The sequence below is a fragment of the Nanorana parkeri genome, unplaced genomic scaffold (genome assembly GCF_000935625.1).
Source record: "Nanorana parkeri isolate BGI_ZX_2015 unplaced genomic scaffold, ASM93562v1 scaffold97, whole genome shotgun sequence".
NCBI lineage: Eukaryota > Metazoa > Chordata > Amphibia > Anura > Dicroglossidae > Nanorana > Nanorana parkeri.
This window is the reverse complement of record NW_017306365.1, coordinates 418957-436553: the sequence shown is the minus strand read 5'-3', so window position 1 is coordinate 436553 and position 17597 is coordinate 418957. Positions and strand designations below refer to the sequence as shown.

The 17597-nt window shown below is 41.4% G+C and overlaps 1 protein-coding gene across 1 annotated transcript in view; it reads left to right on the top strand.

The window, feature by feature from the left end:
• The window catches only part of ARIH1 (ariadne RBR E3 ubiquitin protein ligase 1), a 54570-nt gene that overhangs the window by 24994 nt on the left and 11979 nt on the right, over positions 1–17597 (top strand). The window contains exons 2-6 of the mRNA XM_018552805.1: positions 6099–6166; positions 8031–8175; positions 14463–14555; positions 15082–15137; positions 16193–16259. Of these exons, the coding sequence (XP_018408307.1) occupies positions 6099–6166; positions 8031–8175; positions 14463–14555; positions 15082–15137; positions 16193–16259 (429 nt within the window). The remainder of the gene's footprint in view (positions 1–6098; positions 6167–8030; positions 8176–14462; positions 14556–15081; positions 15138–16192; positions 16260–17597) is intronic.

Here is a 17597-nt window from a genome sequence, read left to right as displayed (position 1 = left end):
GAGAATAAGACCTAGTGTCTTTTTTCGTGAAAAAAAAATAAATAGGACACTGTCTTATTTTCGGGGAAACACAGTAGTACGAGGAGACTGGTTGAAGTCCATGGAACCAAAAATATGCAATTCTACCTAGAGAAAAAAAAAGCTCATGAAGTTTTTCATACAAGCGGCAGCAAGGTGCTCAGGTCACTGTGAATGGACAGTTGGGAATCTTCATGTTGAGCATTGTCACACTTTGGGAAATGCGCAACAAATCGCTCAGTTGTAAACGAGGGCTTAGTAACAAAATGAAATTGATACAGTACTGCATTGTGTTTGTTCCTGGATACTTGTTCACAGCTCTGCACTGCTTGTGCTCTTAGTGCTGCTTAGGGCATCATTAGATAGACAAATGAAGTGCGCTTTCAGGTGCATTCAGCTTTTGAGACTATCTTGAGATGCTTCTAAGGTCCAACAGAGGTGCTTCTGACCTCTTTCTATCGTTCTCCTTACTTGCATTTGACCTCCTAAACAGCTTCAAGTTGCATTTGCATTCCCATTGACTTGTGTGGAAAGCAGGTCCCATATGTTTATACTGTTATCCATAGGGTCAATAATAAAATATCATATATGGTCCCTCAGATGAGTTGGGTATCACATTCAAGATCTTTAAATTCCAACTGGTTACCTGTCCATCTGTGCTTTCTTCTAAGGGTTTGTGTTGTTGGACTTTAATGGGCAAATACAGCATGTGTCAAAATCATTTATAATTCATTGCGGGTGCAGCTGACCTGCATTGACCTCCTTCAGTTGACTTTGTATTACCATAGACTTGTATGGAGAGAGCGGAACAAAGGCACCGCAACACCAGCCATAATGTGTGTTTCCAAGCTCACTCACTTTGCTTTTTCACATCTCCATGTAATCAAAATATGTTCATCTGCACAAATAGATATTTTAGTACTGAGTCATAGGCTGGAGAGAAACTATAGTCCTTGTACAGTTTTGTTAGTAAATATAGTGTGCGGGAATTTATCAAAACTGGAGCAGTTGTCCATGTCAACCAATCGGCTTCTCTCTTCAGTTTGTCCAGTTAAGGTTTGAAAATGAAAGCTAGAAGCGGATTGGTTGCCCCAGGCAACTGCTCCAGATTGTCTGCTCCAGTTTTGATAAATTCCCGTGTTCTGAGCAGTTGCAGCTGGTCTTAAATGTCTTTTTAATTTTAAATTGGTTATAGATATTGGACGACGGGTAGGTACTCTTCACCTTTCAAGCCATTCTGCCATGTCCTATATGAGCACCCTTAGGCTAATTGAACTATTTTTAGTGGTCATTTAGCAGCAAATGCTAACCACATATTGTGATATACAGATTACCACTAGAAGGAACATTTTCAAACCTGTATATCAAATCCATTAATCAAAATATAGAACAGCAATCAAGAAATTAAAGTGATTTTAAAGTCATGAAGTTTTTAAACTACTTAGAATGCTGTTAAAATCACCTACAATGGATGCTGCTCCGTGATGTTTAAAAGTTTGTTTCATGCAGAATCAGCTGCTCTCCTGAGCACTGGCTCTGATATCCTGTTTCCGGGTGTCTCCTTTCCCTTGCAGGTTCCTATGGAGCCACTCCATGGAAAGCTGTGCGTGTCTCCATAAACACACAGACACAGCAGGCAAACCACTGCCCTCCTTGCTCCCCCTCATCCCTCTTCCCTTCTCCAAGCTAGGAGCTAGCAACTGCTGGAGACTGCACTGTCTCTTGTGGTCTTGAACTAGACGGGGAGTTCAGGGAAGCAGTGCTGAGAAGGCTGGCGTCAGGTGTTTGGAAAAATGTAAAGAAATACTCTGCTGGGCAAAGTGTATGATCTTCATTCATGTGAAAAAAAGTTTGAGGCCCATTCACACCGAATCCGTTGTGTTGCATTATGACCCATTTTTCAACCGATCTTACCACAAGGGCAACGAAAAATGAATTGGTGTGCCTTGTGATCCCGTGCAGGCGATCGCATTGCGGCTGGAGGGCGTGGCTAAGGTGCCATTCACTTCAATGGCCCGCCACGCCCCCTCCTGCCCCACTAAAAAGTGAGCCGGCCGCAATGCGAGGCAGTGCGTTCTGGCCAGAATCGGCCCGGAACGCCCTGCAGCTGGTGTGAACGGGCCCTAAATGAACTAATACAGGGAATAGGTCATTCATTTCACTAGTTCCTGGTGAAAACAAGCTGCTGTAGCCACACAAAATAACAATGTGACCTTTTTTTCTTACTAACCCTTTCACCCCCTTAGTATGTCATCTCCATTCTGTCTCTGCTCTGAGCTGTGTATTAGCCCCTTATCTGTACAATAAGCCCTTATTTCTATCCTCCCACTGTATGTGACCTGTACATTAACCTCCGCTTCCTTCTGTGTATGACCTGTACATTTAATGTATTTGCTGTACCATTACCACGCTCCATGTTTTAAGGGGGTTAACATGCCGATTCTGAAGTGGTTAAACACAATAGTTTTCTTTAATACAGTTGTGTGTCCCTGAGAAAAGATTATAACAATAACTTTGGCTGATATTTGTCATATTCATGTTTATAACCATTTATACTTTTAGTGAAGCTGTCTGTTGCACCGCAAGGTGTATCAATAAATTCTCTTCATAGTCTGGGAATGCTGGGCTATAGTTATATTAGATATACAATGATTAACCATAGTAAAGCAGACATTATAAACAAAACAAAGCCCTGACAACTTCACATTCATCCTGCCCTGTGTATAAATATCTATCTGTGCTCTATAGCTGTTTGATAATGGGCATTGTAACTAGTTTTTCTTCTGGGCAAAAGGTTATCAGTAACTTAAATGAGGCAATATGAAGCTACAATAATCTAACCAGCCTGCACAACTTTTAACCATATTATCTAATGCAATCACATAGCTATCTTATGTAGAACAGTGGTCTCAAAGTACCGACCCGCGGGCCAGCTCACGAGTCAGGAATGCTGTCACTGACTGCGTACCCGACTTGTGGGAGAAGCTCCACGGTCTGCATCTGTCGAATGCAGACCGCAGAGCTGCTTCTGTGTCGGCACTCGGTGATTGGTAAGATCTGCTGCAGACCTCACTAATCAATCACCGAGGATCGTGCCTACTCACACAGCCTCCTCCCTGCAAATAGGTAAGCAGGATAGGGGCTCTGTATTACATTTCACATGGTGGTTTGTGTTTGATGTTTACAAGCGGCAGCTGTCACCCGTTCAAGTTAATGATCAGGTGATAGCAGCTGAATGTAAACTCCTGCACACCGCATGTTATGGTATGTGATATTACTACATGCGGTTAGAAAACACACTCACTGGATGCACAATCGATGCGTCCGGGGATAGTTGATTCCTAACCATACCGGATATAGTTAAATTTTATTTTAAAGTATGACATTTGGCAAGCGGCCCCCATTGGAGAAAAAAATTGTGTCGAGTCGCCCCCGAGGGAATTGAGTTTGAGACCCCTTATGTAGAACAATGTTTTAAGGTGTTGCCTATGTTTCAGTAAATTTCTGCAGAAGAAACCTAAGTGTTTTAATAATGAGCTGTCTGGTTATGTAGATGCCCTGAACTTCTCATAGACTCCTTTTCACTGGTCCCCGGGTAAGTTCCCAAGTCTAGCTACTATTGCTAGCGTATGAAGCAAAAAAAAAAAAACTTAGCAACTTTACTATACCCTAGGATTCTATAGACTCTGTAGGCAAGACCCAAGAAATCCATGAACCAGGAACATTCTGCTATACTCATTGTTCTGTTCAGAGCAATGTAGAAGGTAGGAGGCGAGTTTGGATCTTTCCACCGACATGAGTGAGTCACCCAATCTGGCTGAAAATGGCTGGTCAGATTTTGTTTTGTACCATCACCTTAGAATGCTCATTAGATAGATGATTGAATTACATGTTTTATATAATCCGTTTATAGTCAGAAAATAGTTTTTCCTCATGTATACAATATTAAATGTACATTGCTATGAAAATATCTGTCTCCTTTTTAGTTTTCTTTGTAATTTGCTACTGTAATGTATGAATAAAGCCGAAAAGAGTAAAGTGTCACTAGTATTGGTTTGTATGCCCCTTGATGTGGGTCCGTGTCAAGGGGTGTACATCCGTCTCTGTACACAAGTATAGTTTTCGAGCAGCGTTTACCACCATATGGCTGCGGCCTGTCATAGATTTATACAGACCAGCTGTACACAACACCTGTGGCTCCCACAGCCCAGAAATTCAGACATATTTTTCATGGGACACAGACCTCTGCACCAATGTGAATAAGCCCTTATGCCAGTAAAGCCAAAACATTTTTGGGATAAGGTATGGAATGGCTAAACTCACCAGAACAGGTGTCAGTGGAAGATTTCACCTCTGCTCCTTTTTCGATGACTATTTAAAAATGTTGGATTTTCCAGTAAGGCCTTATTTTCACTTGCAGATGGGGCTGATCACATCACAAATTCCTCCATGAGACTCATGCTCTGCTATGGGCCGGAGGCGATGTACAATACAATGACAGCTGCCAGTACATGCAGATGCGGCGACTGCTGCTGCAGCACATATGCTGCCAATGCCTGCAAACGGTTTGCGCCGAGGTGCGATTGTCAGCAGGTATTTGCAGGATCTGTGATTACACAGTGGACTGTGAATAGCTGTGGCAGTTGTCATTGTATAGTACGACAACTGCCTGCCGCAGATCACATGAGTCTCACAGGAATTTGTGAGATTTCTAGTGCGAATGAGTCTTTTAAAAATTGTTACCAACTGTTCCCTGCTCCATCCTAAACTAAAAAAGTTTTAAGTTTACATTTCAAAATCCGTTATACGTTCCCTATACACTAAAAGATCAGATACTTTTTTCACATCAGTGTAGCATAGATAGTTGGACATAGATTGTTCTGTTGCTACATCTACATGGTGCTGGGAGTGTCTGCTGTGCGTTTCTACATATTTGTGCTTATAGCTTTGCCCTACAATTTGGGTTTGGCATATCACGTACCAAAGAAATGTCACTGGCATTTTTTAAAAACAGATTGCATGTGTAAAAGTTCCAAAATATTAAAGACCGAAACGGAGGACTTGTTGTCAACAGGATGCCTAAGAAGGTTGTTTGAGGGGGGATGTAAAGAATACATGACAGTAATTTATTAGAATAATCACTGCTAGTGAATGTCTACAAGAATCCTAGAATACTGGGTGGTTCTACACTTGCTGCCTCCTTGTAGAGATGGCTGTAGATTTAGGGGGCTTTCTGTGTTTTATCATTTCAATAAGATTGTTTCTAAACATACCTTACCAGTACTTCTTCATTGTCCTATAATAGCAAATAATTTTTTCATAAATATGCGTCTGAATGTTTTATATTTTAGTTTTTAAACCCAAGGTAATTTTAACATAAAAAAATTTGCTTAGATATTTTTTTAATGTCCATTTACATGATTGTGTCTTAAACATACCTTACCAGTACTTCTTCATTGTCCTATAATAGCAAATAATTTTTTCATAAATATGCGTCTGAATGTTTTATATTTTAGTTTTTAAACCCAAGGTAATTTTAACATAAAAAAATTTGCTTAGATATTTTTTTAATGTCCATTTACATGATTGTGTCTGTACTGATGCAGCCACTGTGCGCATTCAAGTGAATGACAGGTTGATGGTGTCCGCATCTGTCTAAATGTAATCGTACAGGGAACAAATATGTGTGGTTCTGGATGGATCTTTGTCGCCGGACACAGACTGTCTGCGTCCAGGTACAATCATCTATCCTGATCCGCAGGTAATCGTTCCACATTTGATTACATTCGGACAGATGCCGCTTACTATCAGCCTGTCATTCACTTTGAATGGGCACAGTGACCACATCCGTACGTATACCCCTGGGATTCCTGCCACTAGAATCTAGGTTCTTTTTGCAGAAATCCCCAACTGCAGCTTTGACCACCCTGTGCATAAGGCCTAAAGTGGCAAAATAAAATTAGTGTAGGAGCAAATGCTAGGAAACTTGAATCAGATGCTTGTTTAATGTGATATTGGTTGTAAAATAATGCGGTGTATATAGTGTACAAATGACAAGTGTCTGCTTACTGTGTTCACAGAACCCTGCTACTATCACTAGAATACTTTTGAGTCATTTCAACTGGGACAAGGAGAAGCTAATGGAGAGGTAAGGCCTCATCTGTCTGGATCTACTAACACATGAGATAACTGCTTTCTACCATGGTATGCTGTAAGTACGTGGGGCTGCAGCATTTTGTTTTGATCATTACAAAGATTAAAGAGACTTGAACAGTCTAATCAACATGGAAATTAACTGAAAAACGCTAGAGACCTAACAATCTCTTTTTCTAAATCCCATGTCTGAGACAGGGACCCCGGAGACTTGAACAGTGTGACCTGTGTGTGTATAAGGTGACAAGACAGCTAAATGGTCCCTTATGAATGTTTGGTATGTACAGCTTGTACACAGGAGACACAATGGTGTTTGTAGATGTTCGTTACAGAAGGGATATTTTTATTGAAGTCAGACTGAAACATGAAACTGTCTACAATGTTTAAGTGTGTGTGTGTGTGTGTGTGTGTGTGTGTGTGTGTGTGTGTGTGTGTGTTTTTTAGTGGACGCTAATTTAAAACTCCTAAGAAAAAAAACCAGACTGGCTCTTGAATTCCATATTCATTTGTCCTCCCTTTTATAGGGTATAGGTATGCAGTTATTGACTGCAAAAAGCTATAAGTTTTACAATTAAACATGTCACATTGTACAGTATTAGAAATGTGTGTGTGTGTGTGTGTGTTGGGGGTTTAGTCAGATGTATTGTAGAATTATTACTGTGAAATAGTTATATTTTCCTGTGTATCCCTCACACTGTATTATGACCAGTGCTGCACAGCCTTTGATTTAAAACAGTCATGGCCAGGCCATGAGTACTAAACAAGTGCTGGAGCATGCCTGTGTGGTAGGACTGGCCTGCACAGTTTTCAAGCAAAGCCTGTCCCGGACAGGGGCACACAATGAAGATCCCTGGAATAGAACTCCATGTGAGTGATACACCCTGTGGACTACACTGAAGTTGGGAAAGAGGGTTTAAGGGATAACTATAAGTGTGATTGTCCTTTTAAAGAGACCCCGTCACCAACCCATGCCTATTAAGATGAACATCTCTGTTTTAAAGTACATACATAAGCATATGCTGGCCTATAGTTGTTTGAAAATCTTTTTGATACATTCCAGATGCACGCAACTGCTACTCTTTCCCAGCTCTGCTGACAGCCAGGCTCCAGGGAAGCGCCACATACAGTGTTCCCCAGCCTTTGCCTGGACTTTAGCTAATGTCGCAGATGGGGAGCAGCTGAACACAGCCTCCATATTGTCAATGGTGTTTTCAGCACAGTGGGGGCAAAGAATTTTCAAACAAATACAGGCTTAGCATATCATTATGTAAATACTTCAACTTGAGGTGCTTTTCTTTAAGTAATATTAAACGCTCAATCTTTTTTATAATAATAAATTCAGAGCAAACAAATATACATTACTCTCAAAGTATTTCTCACCGTCAGCATGTTTCCAAACAGCTGGCTCCAATTCTCTCAGTTCGGCTTTCCTGAATTTCCTGTCCTGTACAGGATCTCAAGGGACTTAGCAGTCTGCAGTAGCTATCCATCTACTAACTTGAAGGGAGGGAAAGGCGCAGAGAATAGGGGAGTGTCTTGCCTTGCTGTGCCTGTGTGTTTGTGGAGAAGCATGCAGCTTTCTAGAGAACAAAAGGGTGGCTCCATAGAATTTTGCCAAAGGAAAAGGAGCCACTCTACAACAGGAAAACTGTACCAGTGCTCAGGAAACCAGCTGATCTGCAGAAAACTAAAACTTTTAAAAATCAAGTAGTAGCATCCATCCTAATTAATCAGCATTTCAAATAGTGTAAAAACCTTTTGACTTTATCACTTTAAATGACATGGGTTTGTGGTGTTGTAGTTTTTTCTGCATTTAGGTGTCATGAACCTAAACCTTTGTTTTTCTTCTCTTCTGCTAGGTATTTTGATGGCAACCTGGAGAAGCTCTTCTCAGAATGTCATGTCATTAACCCTAGTAAGAAGTCACGAACACGGCCCATGAATACGCGTTCCTCTGCCCAGGATATGCCCTGTCAGATCTGCTACTTGAACTATCCAAATTCAGTGAGTTATCCTGCATATCTTTCATGGGGAGCTATGCAAGGATTCCCTTTTTAACCATATAAGAAATGTCATTGATTGAGCTACTGTATTTCCCTGACCCACGTGTTACCTTCAGTCAATTATGAGTCTCTATGTATACTTCAATTAATGTGAAAAGCAGTCAGCATGTACGTGACATGGTTTTACATGTTCTGTGAATGTTTACTGCTTTGATGATGGCAACTGCAAGCAAACGTGTAAGTAGGTGGATTATTATGAATTTACTGCTATAAATTGCCAACACATTTAGTGCTGAATGTCAGCAAATTAGGAAATAGGGACTAAACATAATACATGGTTGCTATAAAACAACTTCGAATTTGGTTTAACCCTATCCCTGCCACCAACATAAGGCATACAGTGGAATGGAACCACTTCCAGCTGGCACGGTCAGTATGCCTTAGGTGGGTTGCGTTCTCATGGTGAGTTGTACACATGCAGTACAGTGCATTGATACTTTGTATCCCAGTGCTTGATTTGATTGGATTTTTTTACTTTTTTAAATAACATTCATGCAACAGTGTGCATGGCAGAGGATTGTGATGCATTGTCATGTGTTCTAACATGTTACATTGTGATCAAATATATTCCTGCATTATTATAGATAAGAGGCCATGCAGTGCAGGAGAATTGTAGGATTTTGTTACAAATGTTTAATTTTTATTATGAGCTCATTGAGCTGACAAATTATTTTTATTATTTCTTTGGTTGGCCAAAGATGGGTACCTGTTTGAAGAGGAAAAAATGTCAGTTATATATTTGCCCCAAACAGAGCAGGGAAAATGTTGCTTTATACTGCAATATTTGGCAGGAAGTGGTGAATACCAATACACAGCTATAGTAACATAGCTCATTATACCTTGCACCCTCGGTATATGTGGCCCTAGACAAGTGCGCTGAAAACTCCCCCTTCTCCTTTCATAGGTGCTGCAAGACCAGCCCCCCCACCTCAGTGTTAGTTCCCCAGAACAAGCCCCCTTTTTATCAGTGCTTGGAAACATTAATAGATGCTAAATCAAAGCAGCAGGAAGATTGGTACATCCCCAGTCTCTACTTTTTATTTCCACATTAAGATTAATGCGGCAGCAAGTATTAAATGCGTGTTTTCCTTTTACACATGCTGCCTCATTGATCTTAAGGTGGAAATAGAGATAAAAGTAACGTTTTATTTGCTGTAACGGTGATATGCTGATTATCCTGTTTCTGAAATCATTTATTGTGCATGAGCACAAAGGGATATGGATTGAGCATATTCACATGAGCTGACATTGGATGTATAGCACAAATAAATTGCTCAAACTTCCAGCATTACCTGGTTCCAGGTAGAAGGAATTTCCAGGAAAAGCTCTAAAAGAAAGCAGGACCCAAACTAAACTGTTAGAGCAGTAATGAAGTGATACAGTCAGCCAATGGAGTCTTCAGTCCATTTCCTTTCTGGCTGAAAGCCCCATTGACTAAGTGCCACCAAATGGCTAAGCATCTGAATGAACTCCTCTTTTTCCTCCTTTTCTGAATCAAACTGGCCATACACGGCTGGTCTCCTTTCAGAATAAAGTTGGCCATGTACTGTGACAGGAGCCACAGCAAGATTTCCTGTGAGGAGAAGCACTCGGTACAGAGGCTCCTCCCCATTCAGAAACTGTTGATAGTAAATATTTTAGTATCATTAGTGTCTGAATGAATGGGAAGCCTCTGTACTGAGTGCTTCCCATTCATTGAGTGCTGAGGCTGCAGAAAAAGAAATTGAGGACGTTGTGTCCTCAATTTCTTTTCTATTTTAAAAGGGAAATGTCAGGGGACTGTTTAGACCACTAACATTTCTCCGTAGCCCCCCCAAAAAATTATTTCCCCACAGACACACACACTATTTCACATGATATGCACGAAAACTAAAAACTTTTTCATTAGTTTCATCAAACAAAACACATCTCTATGCTATTTTGGATTCAGCCTTTGGCATGTTCTGGAGGCAGGGCACATGACGTCATATAACACTGCACGTGTTGGGCGCCACCATCTTGGTGTATATCTAGGTATACACCAAGATGGCAGTGCCTATATCGGCGTGGGACGTCGCCTGACGCCACGCATGCATGGCGTCATGTAACGTCATGCTCCCCGCCTCCAAGATGGTGGCACACATTCACAGAACACGCCCGTGGCCAACATGGCCTCTGCACATTCTCAAACAAATTATGTGCCCGAATACATTTTTCGTGTATTCGAGCAAATAGTAATTCATTCATTTTACAAGTAGTCTGGGTTTTGTGTTCTATTTTCTTTTGTTACTTTTCTAGATGCACTTACTTGAAAAAAGGGATTGGCATAACAACCTGACACTTTATTTTTATAGACTATTTTAGTTTGACATTTATTGTTTGCCTTCTGTTGTTTTATTAAGAATACTTATATTGTGCCTACAAGTTTAAGTTTAATACCTTTTGAATAAAAGTTTTTTTTATTTTATCATACTTTTTAATATATTTTTGTCTGCGGCTTAACAAAATGGGAGTCTTTTAAATGGTCCGGATATTGGGGGAATGGGTGTGGTTACTGGGTGTGGGGCCACTGAGGGATGTGGTCCATACAGGACCTAAGGCCTGCCCTGTATGGAGAAGTAACTTCCTGGCTAATTTAACAGTTTAACTGTTTAATAGTTTGGCAATTAACATTTTTACTAGTGGTAACTATTCATCACTTTAACATTGTTCAGAGCCTGAAAGCCATGTGATATAAAATGCATTACTCAAAGTTTTTTTTTTTAAACTACTTGTCCAAGGGCTAAAGCGGGGGCTGAATCTACTTGTCCCTCATGACAATCTGCTTGTCCCTCATGGCAATCTGCTTGTCCCAATACAAAAAAAATGTAATCAAACGTAGGGATGCACCGATACCAGTTTTTAGTTATGGAGTATGAGTACCGATCTTTTGCTTTTGGTACTTGCCGATACTGAGTACCCATACGGGTGCTTCTGCTGGCATGGAGCCGGCTTCCTGGGCAATCAGGAAGCCGGGCAGGGGGTAATGACATGCCACCTGGCTTCCTGATTGTCAGGGAAGCCGGCTCCATTTTGTTTGGCCAGCTTGATTGTGATTGGCCGGAAAACTGGCCTCCCAGCCAATCAGTATTGAGCCGACTTCCCCGCCAATCAGGAAGCCCAGCGGCGGGTAATGAACGGCTGGGAAGCCGGCTCGATGCTGATTTGCCGGAAAACCACCTTCCCGGCCAATCGGGAAACCGGGAGGCGGGTCATTACTCACCACCCAGCTTCCTGGTTACACGGAAAGCTGGCTCCATGTTCCCCTATGGCACTGCTGGTCAGAGGAAATCTTCCTCTGACCAGAAGTTCCGGTATCGGGGAAGGTATCAGAGCATTTGGGTGAGTACAAGTACTCGCCCAAATACTCTGTATCAGTGCATCCCTAGTCAAAACTGTATTTGACTGTGCCAAATAGCGCATCTCATTGGTCATTGTGGTCACATGACCACAATGACCAATTTGCGAGCGAAATTCAAAATGCATAGGGCAGTACTGTGCTGGACAGCAGTACGGGGTACAGATAGTACTCCCGTACTGGCGGAGGGTAAGGACTGTTCGCCGAAAGTTAAGTATAACCGTCGGGGGTGGTTGGTAGAGACGGGGACAGAGTGGCGGCTCCTCACTGTACATTTCGCTCTGCTTGCTTGAAGCAGGGCTAAATGTACAAAAACGGCCGGAAATGCATGTCCTGGGCGTTGAGCGATAGGAATTCCACGCCCCTGCACCAGCCATTTGAGGGCTTGAATGTTAAGAGCTGATTATAAGTACTCTGACAACCTTGACAGTTGGCATGACTTAAAGGAGAACTATGAGGTGAGTGCTTTTCACTCACCTCATAGTTCTAGCCGACCTGTGACAATGAGACTGTCACAGGTCGGCTCAGTAGATCGGGAAGTGAGCGAACACATACCGGCGTTCGCTCACTTCTCGATCCCGTCACGGCTCTCTGCCATGACAGGGGTGGGGCTGGATTCCCCCCTCCCCGCTCCGACCCTCCAGCGCTGACTGGCGGAACGGATGGGGGAGGGAGCGGGTACAGCTGGCTCTGCCTCCAGATAGGCAGAGCCAGCTGTCACTCACACAGCTGGGGGGATCCAGACATAATTGTCGGGAGCCGCTTCAGCTGCAGCGTCTCAGTATACCGCGAGCTGTAGCTCGTGGTATACTGAGCTTAGGGTGACGGGAGGACGCTAGTTTGTGTCCTCCCGTTACCCTAAGGAGAACTATGGGGAAAAGCCCTAACCCCATTGTTCTCCTTTTTTAAATGACTGTTTAAGAAACATTAAATGGGTAAAGTTCCTCTTTAACCCCTTCATGACTGAGCTTGTTTTTAGTTTCTGTTCGTAAATGACTGACACACTTTTGAAATTTTTGCTGTGTGATTCTTCCACGTCACTAATATACTTTCTTACAAAGTGCACCCACACATATTATATATTGTTTTTTAGAGGACAGATAGGGCTACATATTTATATCACATATGTGTGTTTAACACCTCACTTAGGACAAATAAAATATTAAAAAAAGAAGAAAAAATGTAAAAAAAACTTTTTTCCCCAGTTTTGATTTGTAGTATTTTTTACAAAACCAGCACAGCAAAAAAAAAAATGCAATAAATACATTTATTTGTCCTTTTTTATTTTTTATTTTTTTAGACTTTTTTTTTTCTTTACACTTTTTCACTATTTTTTTATTTTTTTTACACTTTTCAAATTTTATTTATTTCATTATATCAAGCAGTCATTGTGAATTAATCTCACTATTACTGCTTGATAAATTAATACATTTTTGGTTATTAGGCTGTTTCAAACTTCAGAACAGCCAATAATTAGTTACTGGCACTGATCCTGCAGCAGTTCAGGATTCAGCTGCCACTAAAGCCCCGTTCACATTGAGCGATTTATCGCGCGGTAATTCCCGCGATATCGTGGCAAATTACCGCGCGATATCGCGCTCCAATGCATTTCAATGGGGCAAAGGGTCCTGCTGTCGCGGGTCGTGTGTCGCGTGTCGCTACAGCAGGACCCTTTTTGGAGCGGATTTAGCCGCGATTCAAGCTTGCTCAATGCAAGCTTGAACGCGATATCGCGCGGCAAATCTCGCGATGTCGCGCGATATGCAAATCGCGCGGCAAATCTCGCGATGTCGCGCAATATGCAAATCGCGCGACAAACGCGCGATTGGCATATATTGGCAGTGGGAACGGGGCCTAAAGGTTTTCTGAACGCTCCAACAACGATTAGAAAACTGAAACATTCTTCTTTCAGGAATAGATACATTATGTATCCCTGAAAGTGAAAGAAAAAGCCAGTATACGATCAGAGAGATATCTCCAGATCTACACGAGCTGTCAGAATGCTGGCTTTTGCCGGCATGTTTGCCCGCTCTGCTTTGACTCTCAGACACCTGATATTAAGGTATCAGGTGTCTGAAAAAGGTTAACCCTTTCATTAATGAATGCCTCTATAGTGAGGCATCCATTAATGAATGGTAACCGCTGACTCTCAGCGGTTACCAGCCCTCTAATGCAGCAAATAACTCGTCACGTACAATGTACGTGACAAGTCATTTGGTCCCTTTGTGGCTGGACGTACAGTGTACGTCTCCCGTCACGAAGGGGTTAAAGTGACACCTTGAAATGTTTTAAACTATTTGGGTTTTTTTGACAATTCTTTTGCTTTCCCCATGACTGGGAATCCAGACACGTCAGTGCAGCACTGGATGAAGGATGCAAGGGTCTGTCAGGAGGCCAGAAACTCATTGGCCTTTTATACACACACACTGATTACATGCAAACAGATCACAGGTGAGGATGGTTCCCTTTAATAGCCATTCACACCCCTTTGTGTCAACCTGTGTGCATGTTATCAGGCCAAAATCACCAGGGTATGTAAACTTTTGATCAGGGTCATTTGGGTAGTTTCTGTTGTCATTATGATTTGAAAAAGAGTAAACACAGTTGATTGATAATAAATTGCTTCAGCCAAACACTACCCCATGAGTGCCAAAGGTTTTCGTGTTATCATTCATATTCTCTGAAAAATGGCCAGGAAATCATCAATTCTGCCAGGGTATGTAAACTTATGAGCACAAGTGTATGTAGGCTCACATTTTTTAAACTGTGTGCCTTATTCTATATTGAGTCAGATTTCTCTATTTATATGCAGCATATTTTATGCATCCATAATTTCTCCATGTTTTCTGCAGTATTTCACAGGCCTTGAGTGCGGTCACAAGTTCTGCATGCAGTGCTGGGGTGAATACCTAACTACCAAAATCATTGAGGAAGGAATGGGACAGGTAATATAGTTTTATATTGGGACCAGTATTCATTCTCTTTCTTGTATTTTGTTCACTTTATATTATCTTGACTTTGGGGAGATTTAATAAAGCAGTGGTATGGCCTTACAGTGGCCATACTGCTGTTGTTAAATAACAAGGTAATTTACAAATGTGCCTAGCACTTTGCTTGCTTCTGGATTCCAAAACAAGCAAAGCACCTTTGATTTAATTAAATGCAATGGGAAAGGAGGTTGTCATGTGACTGGGCTGTTCTCTCTGTATGTCACAATGTGTTTTCTAGAGCATTATGTATAGAATACTCTGTGGACACAGCAGAATCCACACCACAGCCTGGATTTTATGAATAAAGTGTAAAACAAAGGCACAGTGCGGAATCAATACTGCAGTATCCAGTACAGAAATTGGCTTTTTTGTCTCCATTTTCCAGTCAGTAATGTTTGATATATGCAAATATGTTTTCACTAGTTCATTATCTTTTTAGCAACGCAGTTTTATGTTTCTTTTTTTTTTCCTTTAATTTTAGACCATTTCTTGCCCTGCTCATGGCTGTGACATATTAGTTGATGACAATACAGTAATGTAAGTGCTGTAAACGCTATTATATATGTTATAAACTGATGATGTTGCACAGATACTCCTCTAACAAAATCAGCATTTTGTGATTCTAGTTTTAGAACTGAATGAGGTTAAGTCATATGTGAACATGGTTGATTAAAATTTGTATGTTTTTTATTTCAGAAAAATACATTAGCAGATAAAGGGAAACTGTATAACCAATATGATTAATTCAAGGTGTTAAACTTACATTTTCTCTTCATGATAAAATCAGGGCACTAATTAAACATTTTGGTTCAGTCTTGCTCACAATCATCCCTGGCTGACTTAGTAAAGTCATATTGCATCTTATTGTTTGGTGTCCTAAGTGCTTTGTACTGTGGTTGTTCTACCCATTAAAACCTCTGTCCATTGATTGCATTAAGAAGCCTAAATAGTTATACGGGCAGTACTGTTCATAGTTCTTTCCCCAAGAGAATGCCTTTGTTTATCCACATCACTAGTTAGCTGTATGTACTGCTTGAATAGCTGCAGTCATGTCCAAGCAGCAGCTGTGTGCCTGCTTGTAATAGTCTCCCGCAGAAGCATGTATTTTTATTTGAAAGCTGGTGCACTGCGTAGGTGAACCAAAATTTGAAAAGGTAATTAAGCCACCAAACTACTCTTCAGTCATTTCTACACATTTGCTTAAAGTTTTACAAACACCTATAGCTGTAATAATAATAAGAGAAACCAAGGTGCTTCTAACGGAAAGCAGTACTTCTAAAAAAATCTGTAAACCTTGTGTGCCTCGGGAGGCCCCTACACCCCTGCTCCAGTATTAAAAATGTTTTGTTAAAATATACCTTCCTTTGCCTTAACTTTCCTTTTTCTTGTCCACTACCCTGCTCTGCTCTTCAGCCTCAGTAAACCTCTTGGTACTACTTGGTCTAGAAAGCACATGCATATTTTCTCTGGGATATGGTAGACATTTGCACAGCATTTTTGCAGCAGCTGCACTGAAAAAGAGCGGAAAAGATATCCTGCTCTCTGTGGTTGGTACTAATTTTGTCTGGTATTTTTTTTTTTTTTTTTAACAGGCATTTGATCACAGATTCAAAGGTGAAATTAAAGTATCAGCATTTAATAACTAATAGCTTTGTAGAGGTAAGTCCTTCTCTACAGAACAGCTCAGACATAAAATACAATACTGCTTTATGAAAACCACTGTGCTGTACAGATATGAGGTTATGTTGTGTTAGAGGGATCACCTCCAACCACAGCTTCTCAATTTCCCTACACAGTAGACCCTCAATCAAATAACAATCATTGCCATTTTCCTTGGAAATACCTTTAAAGGGAAAGTGTAGTGTGTTTTCAATGAGCACATGTTTTATTATTTTCAAAAGACCACATATTTTAGGTTATGTTTAAGTTATTTTTGCAGTGTTTACCTTAATTTTTAGTTGTTTTGCAGCTTTCATATCTTTACAAGCTTGCTGTTTTGTATTTATTTTATTTATGGCCAAACAGTGACTGTAGCCTATCAGCAGAAGTCACTGTTTAGGTCTGGTTCACACCGAAAGCGGTGCATTCCAGAGCGGCAGCTGCTGGAACGCACCGCGATCATTCACAAAACTTCCCCCTCCGTTCTCGGCGGGAGGGGGCGTGACGGTGCATTTAATTCAATGGCACCGCTTCCACGCCCCACACCCACAGTGTGATCGGACGCGTGGCAAAACTTTGCCTGCGTTCCGTTGTACCGCAAACCATCGTTTGTGGTGGAATGGAACGCAGGCAAAGTTTTTGCCACGTGTCCGATCGCATTGCGGGCGGGGGGGGCGTGGAAGAGTTGCCATTGAATTTCAATGCACCATCACGGCCCCTTCTGCCCCAGAATGCAGGGGGAAGATCGCGGTGCGTTCCATCAGCTACTGCTCTGGAACGAACTGCTTTCGATGTGAACAAGCCCTTAGATATTCTGACAGCAGCACACCTTTCTCGTTTAGCCTGTAGGTGTTTGGCCAGCTTTACCAGCTTTCTTAGAAACTTGCGAAGGCGCTGTAAAGCACTATTATGCCCTGCAAAGGATGAACCAGAACTTGTAAACATATAGAGCAAACACAGAAACATGTTTTTTTTTGTTTTAAACATTCACATGTTGTTAACGTTGTATTAAAGGTAAGATCAATTTATTTAAATTATGTGTAGAAAAGGACTTTCCCTTAAAGGTCTTGCTTCAGTTTAGTATGAGGTGAAAGACTGCCTTGATGCAATATAAACTGATAAAGTTATCCATAGCTTGTAAAATAGTTTCCTGGCCATATCCATGGCAGCGCTGACAAATGGGTTAGCTCCCATTTCCCCTAGGTAACAGGAACAAAAAGGGTTAAAAGCCCAATACCCTTTAGCCCATATATAAGCCCCCCCCCCCCCCCCCCCCCCACCTGCCCCCCCTCTTTTTTTTTTTTTTCTCTCTTTTACTTCCACCGCTCCCAGCTTGCT